Source organism: Salvelinus sp. IW2-2015, linkage group LG16 (genome assembly GCF_002910315.2).
Source record: "Salvelinus sp. IW2-2015 linkage group LG16, ASM291031v2, whole genome shotgun sequence".
NCBI classification, from domain to species: Eukaryota; Metazoa; Chordata; class Actinopteri; order Salmoniformes; family Salmonidae; genus Salvelinus; species Salvelinus sp. IW2-2015.
Genome location: NC_036856.1, coordinates 11,903,511 through 11,926,019, shown reverse-complemented (window position 1 = coordinate 11,926,019; position 22,509 = coordinate 11,903,511). Strand labels below are relative to the sequence as shown.

The 22,509-nt window shown below is 41.3% G+C and overlaps 1 protein-coding gene across 1 annotated transcript; it reads left to right on the top strand.

Moving 5' to 3' along the window:
* On the top strand, positions 1–4,130 carry LOC111976052 (NADH dehydrogenase [ubiquinone] 1 alpha subcomplex subunit 11). Its single transcript, XM_024004773.2, has 4 exons — positions 1–131; positions 519–611; positions 3,400–3,522; positions 3,941–4,130. Exons 1-4 carry the CDS (start codon positions 53–55, stop codon positions 4,051–4,053), a joined length of 408 nt encoding a protein of 135 aa, XP_023860541.1. The 5' UTR covers positions 1–52; the 3' UTR covers positions 4,054–4,130.
* The last annotated feature ends 18,379 nt before the right edge of the window (positions 4,131–22,509 follow it).

Below are 22,509 nucleotides of genomic sequence, written 5' to 3'. Positions count from 1 at the left end.
TTTTTAATCTCGCGATGTTTCACCACTCCGTGTCCTTCATGTGAAATCCAAAATGGGTTATTGGGATCTGCAAGAGGGTAAGGATTGTGTCGAGAAAACATGGATCACCACCAAATTAGGCACAGCTCTAGGTAAGTCGTACACAAAGGAAAACATTATGGAAGTTAGCTAGTTAACTGTTGGTAAAGAGCGGTAACGCTAACTAGCCATAACATAGTTAGCTGCCAATGCCATGCTAGCTCTGCTAACATACTAGCAAGTAACGTTAATGTGTTGTTTTTAACTAATGGAACGTCAGTTAACGTTGTTAGGTTAGGCAGTTGTTTAGCCAGCATCTGCTGTAAGACAGTACAGCTAACTAGGACATTAAACATTGGAATTTGAACGAGGTTTACCAGTTAGCTAACAAGCTAATCATAGCTAACATTCTTGTAGCTAAATACTTGACAAGTAAGTAAGTAGTTAGCTAGTCAACTCTGTACACAGTAGTCTAACATCCAATTTTTTTTTACACGCAGGGTTGGTGGGTTCAGCCTATCACATTGTGGCATTCCAGCCTGATTCTGCAATCCAAGCTGTTCAGAGGGCCACAAATGGCACAGTAACCATGGGTATGTGTCTCTAGTCTCATACACAGCAGTAATAATAATAACCTTGCTTACTGCCATGAAGATATCATGATTACACCTGAAATCTGAATATGCAGCTACCCCTCCTAGATCAGTAGCCAATAGTGTTCAGGCTATGATCTAAAAGGCAACACTGATCCTATATCAGCACTCCTACTCTGAGACACTGTGAATATGGGCCCAGGTCCCCCCCATCCATGTAATCTTATACATTGTGATTGCAAAACTGATCCTACTAGTAGAGGATTTGTAGATATCGGCTCAGGTCAAAATGCTGCAATTCACCTAATATTGCACCTGAGTCTCTATAGTTTCCTTGTGTGAGTGATGGTGAAAGTGTGCTGTTTGATCTTAGTGTTTCAGTGGTGATAAGAAACATGTTTCTGTGATCAGATGTTTGTTATAAGACTTGTAAACAACATACAGTTAAGGTGGGTTTATGCTAGTCTGGGTACCAATCTTTTTAGCTAACTTTCCACTCCTTGCCACTCCTGTCATWTGCCAAAGAGACTGGCCTTTTGGCAATCTCAATGTTCAATATGCAGCCGGATTTACGGCGCAGTTGCTGATTTGGTAGTTGGAAACCACATGGAATTTTTCCATTAAATGTTATGGAACATGGGTGGTGCGTACAATTATAACATTTTAAGAATATCAATAAACAATACCGTTATTACCTGCTGCAGTCATTCTCTTGTGAGAAGGCAGTGTCATATTGTTCAAAGTGGCTAGAGAGGACTCAAATCTAAATCATCAAATGTTATTTGTCACATACATGTTTAGCAGATGCTATTGCGGGTGTAGCGAAATGCTTGTGTTTCTAGCTCCAACAGTGCAGTAATATCTAACACTTAAACAACAATGCACACATCTAAAGTAAAGGAATTATACATATTTGGATGAGCAATGTCAGTGGCATAGACTAAAAGATACAGTAGGATAGAATACAGTATATAATTATGAGATGAGTAATGCAAAATATTAGGGATGCACGATATATCGGTAAGCATATTGGAATCGGCCGATATTAGCTAAAAATGGCCGATGTCTAGTTTAACGCTTATGTGCAAAACCGATGTCAAAGCTGACGTGCATACCTACAGTTGAAGTCGGAAGTTTACATACACTTTGGTTGGAGTCATTAAAACGTGTTTTTCAATCACTCCACAAATGTCTTGTTAACAAACTATAGTTTTGGCAAGTCGGTTAGGACATCTACTTTGTGCATGACACAAGTAATTTTTCCAACAATTGTTTACAGACAGATTATTTCACTTATAATTCACTGTATCACAATTCCAGTGGGTCAGAAGTTTGCATACACGGAGTTGACTGTGCCTTTAAACAGCTTGGAAAATTCTAGAAAATTATGTCATGGCTTTAGAAGCTTCTGATAGGCTAATTGACATAATTTGAGTCAATTGGAGGTGTACCTCTGGATGTATTTCAAGGCCTACCTTCAAACTCAAGCAAAGAGGCACTGACATCATGAAAATCAAAAGAAATCAGCCAAGACCTCAGAATAAAAATTGTAGACATCCACAAGTCTGGTTCATCCTTGGGAGCAATTTCCAAACTCCTAAAGGTATCACGTTCATCTCTACAAACAATAGTACGCAAGTATAAACACCATGGGACCACACAGCCGTCATACCGCTCAGGAAGGAGACGTGTTCTGTCTCCTAGAGATAAACGTACTTTGGTGCAAAATGTGCAAATCAGTCCCAGAACAGCAGCAAAGGACCTTGTGAAGATGCTGGAGAAAACGGGTGCAAAAGTATCTATATCCACAGTAAAACGAGTCCTATATCGACATAACCTGAAAGGCTGCTCAGCAAGGAAGAAGCCACTGCTCCAAAACCACCATAAAAAAGGCAGACTACTATTTGCAACTGCACATGGGAACAAAGATCGTACTTTTTGGAGAAATGGTCTGGTCTGATGAAACAAAAATAGAACTGTTTGGCCATAATGACCATTGTTTTGTTTGGAGGAAAAAGGGGGATGCTTGCAAGCCGAAGAACACCATCCCAACCGTGAAGCACGGGGGTGGCAGCATCATGTTGTGGGGGTGCTTTGCTGAAGGACAGACTGGTGCACTTCACACAATAGATGGCATCATGAGGAGTGAAAAGTTTTGTGGATATATTGAAGCAACATCTCAAGACATCAGTCAGGAAGTTAAAGCTTGGGTCTTCCAACTGGACAATGACCCCAAGCATACTTCCAAAGTTGTGGCAAAATGGCTTAAGGACAACAAAGTCAAGGTATTGGAGTGGCCATCACAAAGCCCTGACCTCAATCTTTGCTGTTCCCTTGCACAATTCATACATCTCTGCTGGCATCTCCAATGGCCTCTCTCTCTTCATTCCTCTCTCTATTCCTTATATAGATTTTGAACCAGTAGCCTAGCCCAATTATTTATATATTTGAGGTGGTGGTGGTAGAAATGCAACAAACGGGAATCCTCTGTTCTTCCCGTGCCCAATGTTTATGTTTACAATGAAATGTATTATGTCAGAATGCCCATGTTAGGTTTCCAATCAAAACATTGGGCAAAATCAAATCAAATTTTGTGACCAATAAAATTTGATTTGGCCCAATGTTTGGTTTCCAATCAAATTTATGGATAAAGTTAGAACATTTTCCTATCAGTCTAATTTGCATAATATTGGATGAAAACTATAAGGGGTTATTGAAAAGAGGTGACAACCAGGCTAGGTTTATGCCAGTGTAAGTCATTTTTTTGTTGTCTTTCCTTCTTTAACAGCTGCCTTGGGGGCGATTTTTGGAATGACCACTTGTCTAGCTGCACAGGCCCGGGATGCTCCTGATGACCCTGTGAACTACTTCATTGGAGGCTGTGCATCAGGAGTCTTTCTTGGAGCTCGTAGTGAGTATGCTATATATTACACAGTATGCTGAAGATCTGGGTTGCATTCAGTAGGAACAAATGGGAGCAAATGTTTCAAAACAAGGAAAATGAGTATTCTCATTGGGAATGTTTGGGTGGAACATCCTGTTTCAAAGCATTTTCTTCCAACATTTCATTCCAAAAAGCAGTAATTTCCCTTCAGCGCTTGTTAACTTCCCTATGCATTTCTAAGATGACTGGTTGTAAAAGCAATTGGCTCTACATAGTTACCATCTTATTGCTGTCATCTTTTAATCTCTACGCTCTTTGTAGGGCAGTGAATTTCTTCTCATCGCTAGATGTTTGCTCGAGATACCGAGGGGCAACAAAGATAATATCCGGCCTCTCCATATCTTTTCCACAAATAACATGTATTTTGTGTCTCTTTGATCTACAGCTCACAGTGCAATGACGGGCACGACGGCATGTATTGGGCTGGGGACACTGGCCATGTTCACCAAGGTGGGCAAGATGGAGGGCTGGAGATTAGCGGGACCACCGAGGATGTAAACAGCCTGAGGGGGAGACTATATATCAACATGTATATTGTATATTGAATATTACTTGAATAAACTTGTGTAAAAGAGTGTAGTCTTAGTCTGTATCCTGCACCTCCTTGCTTTAGCCACAAGGTGGAGACATTGGTGCAAATTGGCTGGGATYTTAGCCAATCAACTCCAATTTGCAATGGCCTCTTAATCAGTCATTTAGATCACAGTTAATCTGAGAATGACATCAGAAGGCATTAGTCTCCCAAGCAAACACATTTTAGAAACACTTTAAAATAAGGGCTGTGTTTCATGTTGGCTTACCCTTGCTTGATGTTTTGATAAACATGTAAATCTCTCTAGGACAAGGTGACTTGTATTTACCGGCCAAAAATGAAACGCTAATTAGCTGCTAATGTGACTATCATAAAGAYCTACAAATGCCATGATGAGCTGGACAAGACTTTCAAATCAAGGCAAAGGTAAGAATCTCTCTATCTAATGTTAGAAAAGTTTTGACAATTCTGTGAATTGTGTAAGGTTTAAATTGACACAACCTGTTCGCAAAGGTGTCAGCTAGAGATGACATGCGGGGATTTGTAGTATTGCGTGATGTCTACTTTGATGCWAATTATCATTTTCGGATCAGAGTAAATGGAGCCGAATATATTGATCAAAGTCACCGTGTCCGAGAGATTTACATGGTTATCAAAACATCACACCAGGTAAGCCTACACGAAACACAGCCCTTATTTTAAGTGTTTTTAAAATTCCCCATGGGAKAAATTAATATTGGAAAAAACAATTGGCACTGTTTGACCACTAGGTTTTATGGGTATTGTGGGGCTCTTGTAAAACATTTATTGCTTTTGTACAATGGTAAATTGGTGAATAACTGGTTGAGAAAATTCATTTTTAACTCATTCCTACACTGGTTGCCAACATCGGTGCAAAATAATGTRTTAGGGAAATGTGATGCAATTATGATTGCTTAAAATGTATGAGAAAAAATAAATAAAAATTCCACTCTTAACTCTGMATTGGGCAAGGCAACCACTCTGGACACCTCAAATATAGACCTCATCAGGGTTGTTATTTTGCATCTGGATATCTTGGCTCTAGGTCAACGTCCACGGCGGTCTTAATTCTCACAATGTGTGAAAGAAATACCAAGAGATATATTAGGTGATATAGATTCAGTATGGATGTAGGGCTACAAGCCGGTCTCTGATTCTATTAGTGAAGGTTGTCTAAACAAAGTACATCTGTGTCAGTGGAGGCTGCTGAGGGGAGGACAGCTCATAATAATGGAATGACATCAAACACATGGAAACCATATTTTATGTATTTGATACCATTCCATTGATTCCGCTCCAGTTATTACCATGAGCCCGTCCTCCCCAATTAAGGTGCCAACCTGTGATCTGTGTCCCTTATGTTCTACAACCTTGGTTTTACAATGTATAGCAATTATACTAGAAGGGTATTAGATGACACAATAATTATTTACATGGTTTTAACAGTAGTAATAGACATTTTACTTTCTATCCCACTCTGCTTTCATTTAATTGAATGAAGGATGTTTGGCCTCTGGAAATATTTGATGTTTCTTTCAAAAGGCTCACCTGATTTATTAATTGGACAGGATTTTGAGGGGGAGCATTGGTAAATCACATACAGTTCTTTTGAGAGAATCCAATCAGGATTGACAGAGTTGTGTGTGTCAGGATGGAATGTGACCTTCCACATCATGCCATTCCCAGTCTGAGTCAGCTGTGACTCAGTGGTAGACCCTCACCACTCAATAGGGCCACCCTACATCCCCTCATCATACCTAAGTTCTGTTAGAATACTTTGACATGCTTCTGATGTTTTCCCACTACTCTTGAGTAATTAGTGATCTGACTTGGCTGGGATGGTGTAAGCAATGTAGTGGAATCCTTGCCGCTTCACCTACCTGGTACACTTGATCAGTTAGTAGCTTAGTCTTATGCTGGACCTTTCTCTCCATCCATCAATGCTTGGAAGTCAACTTCCTGTGACAGTCCCTGGAAAGGATCCCTGTAATCAATCTGTTCTATCTCCATTGGCACAAACATTTTCATTAACACAATGCAATCATACGTGTAAACAATTCATGGCTTCAAGTTTTTTTTGGTACTTTTCTCCCTAATTTCGTGATATCCAATTGGCTAAGTCTTGTCACATSGCTGCAACTKCCCTATGGACTCGGGAGAGGCGCAAGTCGAGAACCATGTGTCCTCCAAAATATGACCCTGCCATGCCACACTGCTCGCTTAACCCGGAAGCCAGCCGCACCAATGTGTCAGCAGAAATGCCTTCCAGCTGGTGAATGAAGTCAGCTTGCAGGCTCRTAGCCCGCCACAAGGTGTCGCTAGAGTGCAATGGGACAAGGAAATCCCGGCTGGCCAAACCCTCCCCTAACCCYGACGACACTAGGCCAATTGTTCGGCGCCTCATGGGTCTCCCGGTCACGGCCGGCTATGACACAGTCTGGGATCGAACCCGGGTCTGTAGTGATGCCTCGAGCACTGCGACGCTGCGCCACTCGGGAGGCCCCGGCTTCAAGGTTGACATATTTGTGCAGTCTAATTATTTACAGTGATGTGAAGTATCTTGCCTGTTGATCTGCATTGTTTTTAAGGCAGGTTATCCCTCAGTAGCTGAATCAGGCTAAGCATTCAGTCGGGTGGTCTGGCTCTGGCTGTGGGACGGTGTGGTGGGYGGAGGGCAGCAGAGGGGCTATAAAGGGGATCAAGCCCTTTCAGAATGCCCAATTACACATCACATGTTTGGCAGCCATTTCCCAAGCGTTGAGGGAAAACTAAAGCCTTGCACCTTGCTATTGGCATGTTGAAGAAGGCCTTCATGGTGTTCAACTTTTATTGATGTAACCTGCAAGTAAAGGAGCCTCCCACCAAACTGTATTTACAGGCAATTACTGTAAGTATTTGGCTATTTGGCTAAGAACATTTGGCTATGCTTTAATCTTAGACATTATGGAGGTAGTATGTGTGTGTGAGACAGACAGACCAAGACTTGGCCCAAATTTGCTGCAAGCAGGTCGTCCATCAGTAGTGCTCAGAGTTGCTATAGGCAGAGGTGAGTAGAGCAATAATCCACCCGTCTATTGGTACAGTAGGACGGTCGTTGACCCTCGTTACGATCCCAAATCACATGCCCCTCTCAATCAGGCTTTCAGTAATGAGGGGAGATGGGTAGGCAAAAAAAGGGGGAGAGACGGAAGTTGCTCAGATTTCATATCTGTTCGTCTGAGAGATGGGGGTTGTCATTAACCATTAAGCCGTGACTGAAAGAGAGTGCTTCACACAACACCCTCAGACCACATTTGGACATCTAATAAACCTGGCCAGTGGAAAACTGCTAGGACCAGAGCAGTGGTGTCATTAGGCCTGGGCTTCTGAYGCTTCAGTCCCGGATGGTTTTGGTCCAGCTCTGAACCTTTTGATGGTCCTGTGTGTTCTTATGTATGCTCCCTCTAATTCTCTCATCTCTCTCCCATATCTCTCTCTCTCTCTCTCTCTGAGCGTTAGTGCTCAGTATCCTTATTAAGCTATTGCTTGTCAGTTATTTAACAGTGTACTTAGTGAATGGGCAAGCAAGGATGTTAATATAAGTCATGATATTAGGAAAAGTGTTTTATTTCCAGTGAGTGGGTTTTGTTTTTGTAGCTAGCTTGGCTGGCTAGTCACCTCGGTAGCTACTGGCTGGCTAGCTATCTGAGACCGAAAAGATGAACGTTTTACTGACCAAAGCACAAATCTTCTGACAGTGACATATTGCCACCCTGTGGACTGAAGCTGAACTTTACTACAACTTGATATTAACCCTGTTTAAAATGGGCAATGTTGTGGTGGCAGAACATGAAATGAAGTATAGAGGTCTTATAACCTATTCCACAGGTAAACATGCTTGGCTCATGTCTGTTATTTCCATATAGGTCATTATCAATAAAACGTAACAATATGGTGCAGAGCGTTTGATTTGACTGCTGGAAGGCAAGGAAACCTCCAGCTCCGCTAAAACCATTGACAACTATGTTCCATTTTCAAGGGATTGTTAAATAAATGTTATAACTATTTGGTTTTAATATCATCACCTCTTAAAGAGCATAGTCGGAACAACARATTTCTGATTATAACACATTTAGCTCTATCATCAGAGTTATACAACAAGTAACTGCATGCTTTTCTTGATCAGTAAACAAAATTAATTATGTAACTTCAAATACCTAAGGATAGCCTATGCATGTAGCTAGCTAAGCAAACAAGCTGTTAGTGGAGCTGGGGTCTCCTTATTCTACTGTTAAAATTGACTACAAAGTGAAAATAGGATACATTTGGTAATAGAATCAGTCATGCCCAAAACCGAGCTTTGTGAGACTTGTGGTCATGGCTGCATCACAACATAAATGAAGGTTGGGTTTGCTTCAATCCTACCCACAGTTGGCAGCACACAGGTAATCATCAATTCAGGGGTGCAGCTGCTCAGTGTACGTCACATTGGAAATGGTTACCGGTACAGTATTTATGCCATTTTACATAGTTTTCCAACATGTATCCACAGGCTTCCACCCCACCCCCCCCCCCCAAAAAAAATATATATATACAGAGAAATCATCATATTGAACACACAGGATTTTGTAATAATAAAATTGGTAAAGAAAAGAGAAACAAAGAGGTGGGCCAACTCCCATCCCATTCCCCCAGCCCAACATGCTTCCATCCAACCCCCCCACATTTTGTTGTCACTGGATTACATTTTGATTTTGTCACTGGTTTACACACAATACCCTATAATGTCAAAGTGGAATTATGGTTTTAGATATTTTTACAAATTTTATAAAAAAATGAAAAGCTGAAATGTCTTGAGTCAATAAGTATTCAACCCATTTGTTATTGCAAGCTTAAATAAGTTCAGAAGTAAAATGGTGCTTAACAAGTCACATAGTAAGTTGCATGGACTCACTCTGTGCAATAATAGTGTTTAACATGTTTTTTGAATGACTACCTCATCTCTGTACCCCACACATACAATTATCTGTAAGTAAGGCTGTTACAGTGACCTTATTACCGCCACACTGGCAGTCAAGGGGTCATGACCACAGTCAAATTCCATGTGACCATTGAGTCACGGTAACTACGCTTCTCCAAAACTGCGCTCCAATGCCTCTGATGGTCATTAGTAGCCTACCAAACTTGCTAATGGCTGGTACTCCGCGCTCTATTGTCCCTCTAATCGCTCTTACATCAATGCAAATGCATCGAAAATCATATTAAACACTTTATGATTMTGTGAGAAAATAGAGTTTTGATGAGATCATCCTCTTTTTAATAGAGGCCATCAGCTTTCTATAGGCTAGGCCTACTATATTTATTTAGCAACTTGCCTAATATTAAGCACATTGCTTCGCTTTACAACTAGAGTAGCCTACCTGGCTGGCATGAAAATGAACAGAGGGAAAACCATTTGCTATTCAAGTACATATGGATGACATCTCTTTTTATGCCCTGCCCCTGTTCCGACAGGTGCATGATAATGACCAAACTAGWTTCSCACATATTATTTAGTATATGGAAAGACCAGATTAAATTGAGAATATTGCATTATAATATTATTAAGTGCTTGTCAAATTGTGAATGAGAGACTGATGAAGTGTGTGCAGCCTGCTCAAGAGAGTAGAGCGCTTCCCTTTCATGCAACTTTTTTCAAATCATAATTCATCACATCATGCAGCCTTAGAATGGATTATAAATCGAAACATATAGCCTAACGTTTGTATCACAACGAAAGTTGCATYAATAACTCTAAGCATATTGTTTAGTGCCTCCTAAGAAGAGGTAGGTGCAGGAGTCAGGAGCAGGAGAGCAAGGAAGTCCCAGTAGCACAATGTTAATTTGAAAGTCCCAACACAACAACAACAGGTGGGGAAACACACCCAACGAAGTCGCCACACACAGGGAAAATAACGTAACACACGGAGGAGAAACCTCTACTCCTAATTACAGTCCAAACGGTACAACGACCGTGAAAAAAACAAACCCTGTGGCGCAAACACGCACCCCTAACAGAGCAAACAACAGCAAATAATCCCACACAAAGCATAGCAGGCAGCGGAGGTTAATAAGCCCACGGAAATTAACTAATAGGACACAGGTGTAAACAAAACAGCCAGACACAAACGAAAAAGAAAAATGGATCGGTGGCAGCTAGTAGGCTGGCAACGACGACCGCCGAGCACCGCCCGAACAGGGAGAGGAGCCACCTTCAGTGGAAGTCGTGACACATATACTGCAGGAGGACCTGTTTCTTMGTTAACCACTCAACACAGAATGTGCGCACTCCCTCAAAATCATTTGGGGAAAAATATCCTTTCTAGTTTATTCAGCCGTGTTCAATTGTATTGTTCTTCCTATAAAATAATGGCACAGAATTATAAGCAAAATCTTGCCTGCTAAATTAATTATGTGTAGCCCACAGCCATATGGCATAGCCAGATCAGGGACTAACATAAGAACGACTCAGCATATGCTATTCTTTTCTTCTGAAATAGGCTACATTTTCTTCATATCATGTTTCTTTAGACATGCCTAAAATAAATAATGGATTGATTGTGATGGTGTAGGCTATATTAAATGGATTTAATAGACATTTTAAAATGTAGACGTTCCAAAGGTCTGCATCCAGTTTACTATGCGTGGAAGCCGGAGATGGTAAACATGTTTAAGTTAATGAACTGTCAATTACCATGAGACCGGCTGTCATGGCTGTTGAAAGGAGAGGACCAAGGTGCAGCGTGGTTAGCGTACATTTTCTTTTATTAGGGAAAAAGACGCCGAACAAAACAATAAACACTACAAAAACAAACCCTGAAGCTAAAGGCTATGTGCCCTACAAACAAAGACAACTTCCCACAAACACAGGTGGGAAAAGGGCAGCCTAAGTATGGTTCTCAATCAGAGACAACGATAGACAGCTGTCCCTGATTGAGAACTCTACCCGGCCCAAAACATAGAACTAAAAAACATAGAACATAGAATACCCACCCCAACTCACGCCCTGACCAAACCAAAATAGAGAAATAAAAAGGATCTCTAAGGTCAGGGCGTGACACCGGCAGTTATTTGAATAATAATCACCAGCTGACAAAAATTCCTATCTGTAAGGTCCCTCAGTTGAGCAGTTCATTTCAAACACAGATTCAACCACAAAGACCAGGGAGGTTTTCCAATGCCTTGTAAAGAAGGGATCCTAGTGGTAGATGGGTAAAAATATAAAAAAGCAGAGATTGAATATCCCTTTGAGCATGGTGAAGTTATTAATTACACTTTGGATGGTGTATCAATATCAAGGCGTCCTTCCTAACTCAGTTGCCGGAGAGGAAGGAAACCGCTCAGGGATTTCACCATGAGGCCAATGGTAACTTTAAAACAGTTACAGAGTGTAATGGCTGTGCTAGAAGAAAACTYAGGATGGATCAACGACATTGTAGTTACTCCACAATACTAAACTAATTGACAGAATGAAAAGAAGGAAGCTTGTACAGAWTTTTTTTTRCTCCAAAACATTCACGTTCATAAGCAAATACTGTAACAATTTTTCTAACATGGAATGGTCAGAGGCGATCTATAGAACACGAATGTAATTTTGTTTGTTATTTTGTGATGTCATTAAAAATGTTATGAAGGAAATTGTGTAACTTGGAAAGTATACCCACTACATGTACAAACTTTCCATACRATGCGTTGTGCAAGTAATATGAAAAATGATCAAGGTATTTTTGTTAAGAGAGGGATGTGATTTGAGAAGCTATAAGAGATAATGGTTTTACATAAACTTTGCACAGTGACAAGTCACGCCCCGAGTGAGGTCAGAGACGGAATGCCCCTTTTGAACAAACTGTATAAATMATGAGTAGAGAAATTCACCTACTAGACCAGAAAAGGGTCAAGCAGTAGCTGCACGTTTAAACTGMTTTGAACTGTGAATCTCAACACAAGGTAGAGACGATAAACTTACCTCCCGAACAATCACTGGTACGGCTGATTAGCTGTCCTAAGTAAAGTATCTTCGAAAGCGAATTTGAGTAGGACCGTTCTGTTACTCTGCTCAAACCATCGATACGGTTGGCTAGCCTATCTAGAAAGAGGCATCTAGAAAGAGGCATCTTCAAGAGCTAATGGAAGGAAAATAAACTCTGTAGATCTGTTTAGGACTACGCGACAAGTCACCAGATACCGGACAACTACAGTGAAGAACAACAGTAGAAGACTTGTTGGAACCRTTTTGGACAATCAGAGCCTACYAGCGTGCCGTGAAAAGGCCCAACTCACTTTCCAAGGCGGCCCTGTCCACGAGAGAGATCCGGCAAACCAAGGCATTTCACATAAATACATTCATGATTTCTTACTCAAAGCGGYCGTCGGTTCGTGTGCAAAGTATATGGTTACTGTAAGTGAGAGTAGTTTCTGAAAGTACCAATGTTAAGTGTCTCTGCCCCCTCTCTCTCCATCTCTTTTGTAAGAAGCAGCCACTTTATTGTCATTACGCTAGGGACCTGTTTTTAACGTATTAAGTGTGTATTTTTATCCAGTGTTACCATTTAATTTGCWAGTAAATAAATAATTATACCAATTTGTGTAGTACMGAATCATAAGTAAGACTCAGGTTTTTGCACATGCAAGGAGGTTACAACTGTTCAGAATGGTGATATGATACGAGGTTATGACTAATAAGTTGACGGTTTATAGATGTGATAGGTAAAGACCTTTTGAGTTTAATTCGGGAGATGGTAAACTCTTTAAAGAACTGCTCTCGTGGTGCCCCAGATCCTAATGAGTTAATTGTTACATGATTAATTTAATCGGGTAACAATTTAACATATTTAGGTAATTAGATAAATAACAGTCTTCAGATTAATGTTAAAGTCAAGTCACGACAACATTGTGTAATTTGTTGACAGTCCCTAACTAGCGCTGAAGATATCCAAAGTGAAAGTCAGGTCGCACACCAAGCTAATTGTCAAATTAATTTCACTAACTCTTCCCACCTGCGAACACACACACACAATATACTCAAATCAAACCAAACCCCGAAACCAACTCACGTTTGAATTCAGTCATGGCCACTAGCATTTCTTAATGGACTCAATCTAAAATGAGGCCAAATCAGGAAGTGCAGTTGTCCTTTAAAACAAACTAATGTACCGCTCGCTACCTTGCTACCTTGCAGATGAGCCAAGGCGAATGACAGACGAGAACACCTCTACTCCTGCATTGTTTGGGGTTTTAGGCTGGGTTCCTGTACAGCACTTTGTGACATCAGCTGATGTAAGAAGGGCTTTATAAATACATTTGATTGAAATTTGATTGAACAGCAGGCCAGCGGAGTACTTAGAACATCAGCAGCCAGGGGCAACTGGTAGGGAAGATGATGATTCAGGTGACCAAGACACAGGCCCAAACAAGTAAAACAAAAAAAAAAGTAAGTAAGTAGTCTTGCACAAGCCATGGCATGTGTGAGGCTCCAATGAGCTGTTCCGGCTAWCTCCTGTTTCTGTAGCATGAGGCAACTTGATGTACACCCCCTGGACAGGAAGCTAGTCTATCCCAGGGCCTCACCCCAAATCTATATCCTTAATGCTGAGTGCCAAGCAGAGACASACCGCGTCCCATTTTTACAGTCTTCGATGTGACTCTGCCAGGGATCAAATTTCCAACCTTTCAATCTCAGGTTGGACACTAACTACAAGGCAGCAAGTTAAGCTGCCCCAGTAACCACTTGACCATTTTGAATTGCAAAACTAAAGAGATGACYGAGAGRGACACCAGACAAGACACAGAGATGACCTACTCTTTTGTTGCTATGATGGAGAGAGATACCAGAAGAACAGTACAGGCTATAACAGAAGAGGATAGGCAAAGGAGACAGTAACAAACACAAAACTGAGACAGCCACAGACAAGTTACAGAGAAAGTGACAGAAGAGATGGAGAGATAAGAGGTGGGCTGAGCACACAGTAGACTATATCACTTCAAGCTGCTTTATAGATTCTAATTACTTTTATTTATTTGCAGAAATTATTACAAGTGAAATACAGACATGATTTACAAAGAATTTTCAGGTGAGGAGAAAAAGCCTGTGAAATTACTATTAAAACAATTGTTTACTTTTACACTTTTTACAACCAGGACAAGAGAGGAGGGAAGACAAAAGAGACAGCAACATAGAAGAATAAGAGACAGCATCATAGAAGAATAAGAGACAGCAACAGAAGAGGGCAGACGAGAGACAGCAACAGACAACAGAGAAAGCGATGGAGAGAGGCAGAGGGGTGAGCACACAGAAGACTATCACTTGCAGCTGCTCTGTGGATTCTAATTACTGCACAGTGTGTGTGTAAGAAAGAGGGTGTTTGGGTACTGTGGGATTATTTCATCAGTTAGACTCTGACCTGTCCAATGAGCCAATGTTTTGAAGTTTTTGAGTGGTATGAAGGTTTTTGGCAATACACTGTAGATGTATGTGTTCCAGAGTAGAGGAGAGTGTTCCAGGTAGAGAGACCCACAGTAGCTACTGTAATTAAGTACTGGCAGTGTCTGCTGTGGCAGGTGGGAAGGTGCAAGTTACTTGAAAAATATCTAATKTCTCAATGTTCATCTCAAAGTGCATCAAATGAATGCATTTGGCTGTTGAATTTCCTTTTTTTTTTTGCCTTATTTTTTAGGCTCAGCTCCAAATGTCTTGAAATCCTAGAAACTCCTGTGGACCAGAGACCTACTGAACCTCAACAAACTCTAATGAGAAGACACATTCTTAACCAGGTCCAATCCTATCAGTCCTAAATTGAACTCTGTAGGATTAAGACATCAGGATGAATTTGGGAACAGAACCTTARGCTATGCAATGGAAAGTTATAAGGCTCATACCTACCAGAGCAAAGCTGATTGGTGAGTGTTCTAACATGAATCCCTTATTAGCAGAATGAAAGACATTGGAGAGTAACGAATCCCAGATATGTTCATGGTTCAGACTGAACTTGTGACCCATGGAGGGTGTGTGAATGGATGATGTTGACCTGGTTTGGCTGGGTAGGAGAGGGAAGAGTTCCATGGAGGTCCTGACATAGTTGATGTACTAGAGGAAGTGCAGGCTTGTGCCTGACAGGTATTCTAAATGAAAAGGTCACATCGTGATGAATGGAGGTCCATATAGCATCACATGTCTGCGTGCAAAGCAAGAGTGTGACATCCCAGGTTTCACACGAATAGCAACGACTTCCAGCCAACTCTGCGGCTTAAAAAACTTGTCATGTTTTTTTCAGCCTCATTTAGGCGAGTCATGTTCCAAAATGATAAGCCTATTAGTATGTAAAGAGATTCGGAGAAGGTCATTGTAAGTACAGTATGTCCTTTTTTCCTCTTTAAATTCCCATTCAAACCTTGACATGGTTAGGATGGCATAGCCTTCAAATGAATGGCACTTTCTATCTGTCATGAAGCAATAGCATTAATTCATGTCACGCTTACAGCAACGTGAGAGACTCCAAAGAAAAAGAGACACAAATTCCAGTAAATGCAAGTGCAGACAGAGCCAATACATAAATACACATTTTAAGACCACCTTAGAAAAATAATATTAATTAAAGGCTGTTGAGTGCATATTTTTACTAGTAGTCTAAGCTGCTCCCCAGTATTCAAGCTAATATGGCATGGAGCATAGGGGCAGATTTCAACAGGCTTTTCAGATAACACAGATGGGCTCCATCTCTACACTGATTCAAGTATCAACCTAAAACTCCAGGGATAATTTAGCAAATGCTGCTTCATAAGCCTTTCTTATATATCAAGCGAATACAGAAGACAGGCTTTTAAGCCGTGGTTACACCATGCATTAACGTGTGGTTGTCGTCATCTGATCAAGATTATCTGCTCACTATCTGATCGAGATTTGTTGCGTCTACACATGGTAATAAAATGTGTCTCTAGCTGCCCACTGCGTCCGTATTGTGACCAGATTTCCTGGTCCCCCCCCCCCTACACAAGCTGTACAAATCGACAGAAAACAGAACACTTTTATAGTGAATAGTTTAATACTCTCATCATTACAGCCTACTTTTGTCATCCAACGATTTAAGACTTGGCACAATAGGCTACTGTCCTGATAACCTTGACCTGTCCACAGCCTTACACATAAATATTTGGAGAATCTCTCCCATCCCCAAAAAAGTCACCTCACAAATTATCAGAGTATGTGTGTGCAAAATACAATTAACACACAGTATAAATAAAAATGACACTTAAGCCCTGAAGTACACAGTAAAACAGAGTAGGGCATCTCCGAATGGCGTAACACATTTTTTCAAACAGGTCTGGACAGGTTTGATCTTTACGCCTGGATGTTGACGTACGTTGCCTTTTTAATAATGTTTATATTTTACATTTGCTGTTTGTTTTGGTTGTGTTTCAGATACGTTTGTGCCKAATATAAATGAATGTTAAATAATGTATCACTTTTATTGTAAATAAGAATAGAATATGTTTCTAAACACTTCTACATTAATGTGGAGGCTACTTTGATTACAGATAGTTCTGAATTAATTGTGAATAATAATGAATGAGAAAGTTACAGACACACATATCATACCCCCAGACATGCTAACCTCTCACCATTACGATAACAGGGGGAGGTTAGCATTTTATATCATNGGAGGTTAGCATTTTATATCATAACCCCCAAGACATGCTAACCTCTCACCATTACGATAACAGGGGGAGGTTAGCATTTTATATCATAACCCCCAGACATGCTAACCTCTCACCATTACGATAACAGGGGGAGGTTAGCATTTTTGGGTGAGAAGGTTATTTGTGTGTCTACTGGCACTTCGTTTGTAATGAAGACCATGATCTTAATTCTGGAGTAATTGTAGAGGTATCGTTGTCCATAATTATACCTCAACTGGCCAGTGTGTTTTTTTGGAGAGGGCAGGACAACTGTGATATTGGCCAAATGTATATGCTTTTGTTGTCAGGATCATTTACATTTCAAGGATATTCGTACAAGATACGTCTTCGACTACCTCCGGAGGAAGTCAGGAATATCTAATCACAATCAGGTCACAATGCGTCTTTTGATTGTCTACACATGTCGACAAATGTTGGCACAATCAGAATGTGGACAAGATCAGGACTACTGACGCATGTTAGAACCAGGTATAAACAGGGCTTTAGAGGCATGGAGAGGACTTATAGACTAGTTGTAGGCTAGACCAGACCCTTCTACCGTATTTACAGTAACACATAACCACAGGCAACAGATATTGTAGAGACGTGAAATTAAATCTACAATAATGATTCATCACTCAAATTAAATATATTAATTGTATATTCAGGACCATGTTTGTAATGTGTGAGGGCATACATTGAACATTTCCAGAACACTGTTGAAACACTCATGTCAAAAGATTTTAATAAGCACATCTTAGAAAGTGAGTGAACTCACAGGAATTTTTAGAGAAAGTTACAGTATACATAAACTCTAAGAAAAGCCCCCATAAATCAATCTGTATTAAAATCTTAATCCAACTTTTTTGCATTGTATTATTTTGCCAGTGAGCGATCACAAACGTGTGATACTTTGCTCMGTTTGATATTCCAAATAGCATGCCTGTCTCAAAGGGGTTAAGTTTGAGCCAGTTAAATGGACTTTAAGTACAGCAGCTCTGACTCCTGAAGGTCCTTTCCATATTTAATGTCTAATGTCTCCTGCTATTGCTGTTTCTCCATTGCCTGACGCCACCTCTGTGCCTGCCAAGTAGAGGTCAATGTGACGGCACATTATTAATAGAATCAACTGTCGGTCTCTCTGTAAAATGGAAAGATATAGTACCGTGATGCGCTACTGTCTTCCCTCTGTCACTATCAGTAAGACACCTCCAGAAATATACTATTTTCAGGAATGGGGGGGGGGGGGGGCTGTACTGCATTTCCACACACTGATATTAAAGCTTTTTCAACATTTGATGACTTGAGAAGAACGTACTCCGGGCTGACCTCTTTGGGCAGCCTGGTAGCTTATGTAAGTGAGTTAAGAGTTCTGTCCTTTGGTGGCCATGTCAAGTATACTGTGATAGGAAGTGAGAGTTACAAACCTTCCCCTGGAAGCTAGGTTGGTGAGTGCTTCTTCTACACGCCATTATGTCAGAGCTGGATGCTTCTAACTTGTCCTGATATTACAGTTATTCCTCGAAAGTCACCATGCCCTCACTTAAAGTGACATGTAACCATTTTAAAAAAAATGATTGATTCATATTTTTCTTACATTGGAATCCATCTAAATCTAACACAAATTAGCTTACAATCACATAATCAACTCTCACTGGGACATGAAGGCAGTGGCAGAGTAGAGTACAAACAGTTTGTTTTATGCCTGTACCCGCCCACTCACTTCACTCTTATCTGCCTGTGTTTGATGCTCTGCAACTAGTTATAGCCGGGGCCCATTSAGGAAGAGGAATGATCTCCTGGAGGTAAGAGTGATGCCTTCTGACAGCCCAGGTCGATGTTAACCATATATGGGCTTCCGGCGAGGAACAGGTTTCAGTAGATTTAAAAGGCTTGTTTCATTGAGCTGAGCTTGCTGATCCTCTGCCATCCCATTTTACCACCTGGGAAGTACAGTAGAGTACGTCAAACGTTTACTGTAAATGTGCTAAATCATTTAACACATTCACCTACATGACCTGATAGGCTATGGAATAGCATTTGGTTGACTCAGCGGAAGAAACTACTATAAAAGAAGTGACCAGATGCTGATCGAATGGAAAATATGCATTCTGCGTTTCGCTGTACCGGTGCATTTCATTTTAATCCTTGTAGAGGAGATCAAGCCAAGGAAAACAAATCAATATAGAATGGAAAACGCACATCAGCCCCTTTTCCTGCAAACTCATTAGAATAGGAAGCAGGAGTCAAATGACTATAGCCCTGGCTGTCACTTACACTGTGTATTGATGTGTTCAATAAAGTGAGAAAACTGAAGTCAGCAAGCTCCAGGCAACAAATACTTATATTTTGACTTAATATGAAATATTGTTATATTTGACATTATGAATCAGTAATATTGATTTACACTGTATGTGGAAGTTTTGTTATCTTACTGGTCCATTATGACAAAGACTATCAATACCAGCATCAATTCAAATTCTAAAACAAGATAATACAAACCTTAACTACATTTTTATCAAATATACATTTTGGGGCTAGATGTTTGGAAGCGCAAACTCAATGAAAAACTCAACTCAATGGTATATACACTGCTCAAAAAAATAAAGGGAACACTTAAACAACACAATGTAACTCCAAGTCAATCACACTTCTGTGAAATCAAACTGTCCACTTAGGAAGCAACACTGATTGACAATAAATTTCACATGCTGTTGTGCAAATGGAATAGACAAAAGGTGGAAATTATAGGCAATTAGCAAGACACCCCCAATAAAGGAGTGGTTCTGCAGGTGGTGACCACAGACCACTTCTCAGATTGTCCCTATCGTTCCTGGCTGATGTTTTTGGTCACTTTGAATGTGGCGGAGGGGGGTGGGTCGCTTTCACTCTAGTGGTAGCATGAGAGGAGTCTACAACCCACACAAAGTGCTCAGGTATGTGCAGCTCATCCAGGATGGCACATCAAATGGCGAGCTGTGGCAAGAAGGTTTGCTGTGTCTGTCAGCGTAGTGTCCAGGAGCGTGGAGGCGCTACAGGAGACAGGCCAGTACATCAGGAGACGTGGAGGAGGCCGTAGGAGGGCAACAACCCAGCAGCAGGACCGCTACCGTCCGCCTTTGTGTCAAGGAGGTGCACTGCCAGAGCCCTGCAAAATGACCTCTCAGCAGGCCACAAATGTGCATGTGTTGCTCAAACGGTCAGAAAACAGACTCCATGAGGGTGGTATGAGGGCCCGACGTCCACAGGTGGGGGTTGTGCTTACAGCCCAACACCGTGCAGGACGTTTTGGCAATTTGCCAGAGAACACCAAGATTGGCAAATTCGCCACTGCGCCTGTGCTCTTCACAGATGAAAGCAGGTTCACACTGAGCACATGAGCACATTGTGACAGACGTGACAGAGTCTGGAGACGCCGTGGGAACGTTTCTGCTCGCCTGCAAACATCCTCCAGCATGACCGTTTGGCGGTGGGTCAGTCATGGTGTGGGGTGGCATTTCTTTGTGGGCCGCAAGCCCTCCATGAGGTAGCCTGACTGCCTTAGGTACGAGATGAGATCCTCAGACCCCTTGTGAGACCATATGCTGACACATGCACATTTGTGGCCTGCTGGAGGTCATTTTGCAGGGCTCTGGCAGTGCACCTCCTTGCACAAAGGCGGAGGTAGCGGTCCTGCTGCTGGTTGTTGCCCTCCTACGGCCTCCTCCACGTCTCCTGATGTACTGGCCTGTCTCCTGGTAGCGCCTCCACGCTCTGGACACTACGCTGACAGACACAGCAAACCTTCTTGCCACAGCTCCGATTGATGTGCCACCTGGATGAGCTGCACTACCTGAGCCACTTGTGTGGGTTGTAGACTCCGTCTCATGCTACCACTAGAGTGAAAGCACCGCCAGCATTCAAAGTGACCAAAACATCAGCCAGGAAGCATAGGAACTGAGAAGTGGTCTGTGGTCACCACCTGCAGAACCACTCCTTTATTGGGGTGTCTTGCTAATTGCCTATAATTTCCACCTTTTGTCTATTCCATTTGCACAACAGCATGTGAAATTTATTGTCAATCAGTGTTGCTTCCTAAGTGGACAGTTTGATTTCACAGAAGTGTGATTGACTTGGGTTACATTGTGTTGTTTAAGTGTTCCCTTTATTTTTTTGAGCAGTGTATATATATATATATATATATATATATATATATATATATATATATATATATATATATATATATATTTGGCTCAGTGTTCCAAACAGGCCATTATTAGTCTTTTTACATCCTGCACTTCCTATTGAATATTAGCTCAAAACAATTGAGGAGTTCCTGTACCTACAGTAAGTATAAAGGGTATCGGCACCTATTTCAGTCCAAGTCAAGCACTGGTCTAAACATGCATACATCATCAGATGGAATTAATAGCAAGCTGTAGGGAGGGGGTGGAAAAACGAAAGGGATATATATTGACAATAATAAATAATAATACATTTTATTTGTAAGATGCCTTTCAGGACACTTAAGAACATGCTACATAAAACCTAATGCTGTACATAAAATATATTTAAGTTAGGCTGTCACGACTTCTGCCGAATTCGGTTCCTCTCCTTGTTCGGGCGGTGTTTGGCGGTCGACATCACCGGTCTTCTAGCCATCGCCGATCCATTTTTCATTTTCCATTTGTTTTGTCTTGTTTTCCGACACACCTGGTTTTCATTTCCCTCATTACGTGTTGTGTATTTACCCTCTGTTCCCCCCATGTCTTTGTGTGGTATTGTTTGTTTGTAAGTGCTTGTGCACATGTTGACTGGTGCGCGTCGGGTTTTGTACCCAAGTTGTTATTTTCTTGATGCCGTTGGTTTTGGAATTAAACTGCTCCGGCTATTACCTAGTTCTGCTCTCCTGCGTCTYACTTCCCTGCCACCAGTTATGCAGCCCTTACATAGGCTTATGCATTGAATTTGAATTATGCTTTGTTACTTACCGGGAAAAAACAAAAACAAATTGTAAAAAAATAACAATCACCTTTTTTCATTTTCAAAATAATGGGAGGGTTCTGGCACATGTCACTTTGCACTGGTACCATGTGCAGTAGCTATCGCTGTGTAGGCTAGGCTACACTGTGTAGGCTACTCACCATTAGCTAGCTAGCTAAGACTCACTAGCTAACTTGGCTAGCTAGCAAAAACAATTAAAATGGCCAAACAAAGCTCACAGTTTTTTTCAAGAGACCGTGTATAGAAGAGGGTGTTATTCAATATCATAGAGTCCCCCTCTATGTCAATTAGTTTCAGTACATTCAGAAACAATGATCAGCACTACGACGCTGTTTTTAGAAGTCATGAAACACGCTCCACTTCGACTCACACTCACTCCCTCCTTCCACTGAAACATGTCCAGTAAAATGTACATATTTTTATTTATTTAACTAGGCAAGTCAGTTAAGAACAAATTCTGATTTACAATGATGGGCTACCCCGGCCAAACCATAACCCGGACGATGCTGGGCCATTTGTGCGCCGCCCTATGGGGCTCCCAATCACGGCCGGTTGTGATACAGCCTGGAATCGAACCAGGGTCTGTAGTGACGCCTCTAGCACTGAGATGCAGTGCCTTAGACCGCTGCGCCACTCGGGAGCGCCACTTATTTAAATGTATGCTCTGATGTGCCTCAAAAGTAGTAGGCAATAACAACTGACCTATTACCAGTGTTATCATATAGCCT

Excerpts from the sequence above, each read along its gene's own strand:
- LOC111976052 (XM_024004773.2), top strand. The coding sequence starts at position 53 with ATGGGTTATTGGGATCTGCAAGAGGGTAAGGATTGTGTCGAGAAAACA. Across the intron at positions 132-518 it reads CAAATTAGGCACAGCTCTAG|GGTTGGTGGGTTCAGCCTAT; the intron begins GTAAGTCGTACA and ends TTTTACACGCAG. Across the intron at positions 3,523-3,940 it reads AGTCTTTCTTGGAGCTCGTA|CTCACAGTGCAATGACGGGC; the intron begins GTGAGTATGCTA and ends TTTGATCTACAG.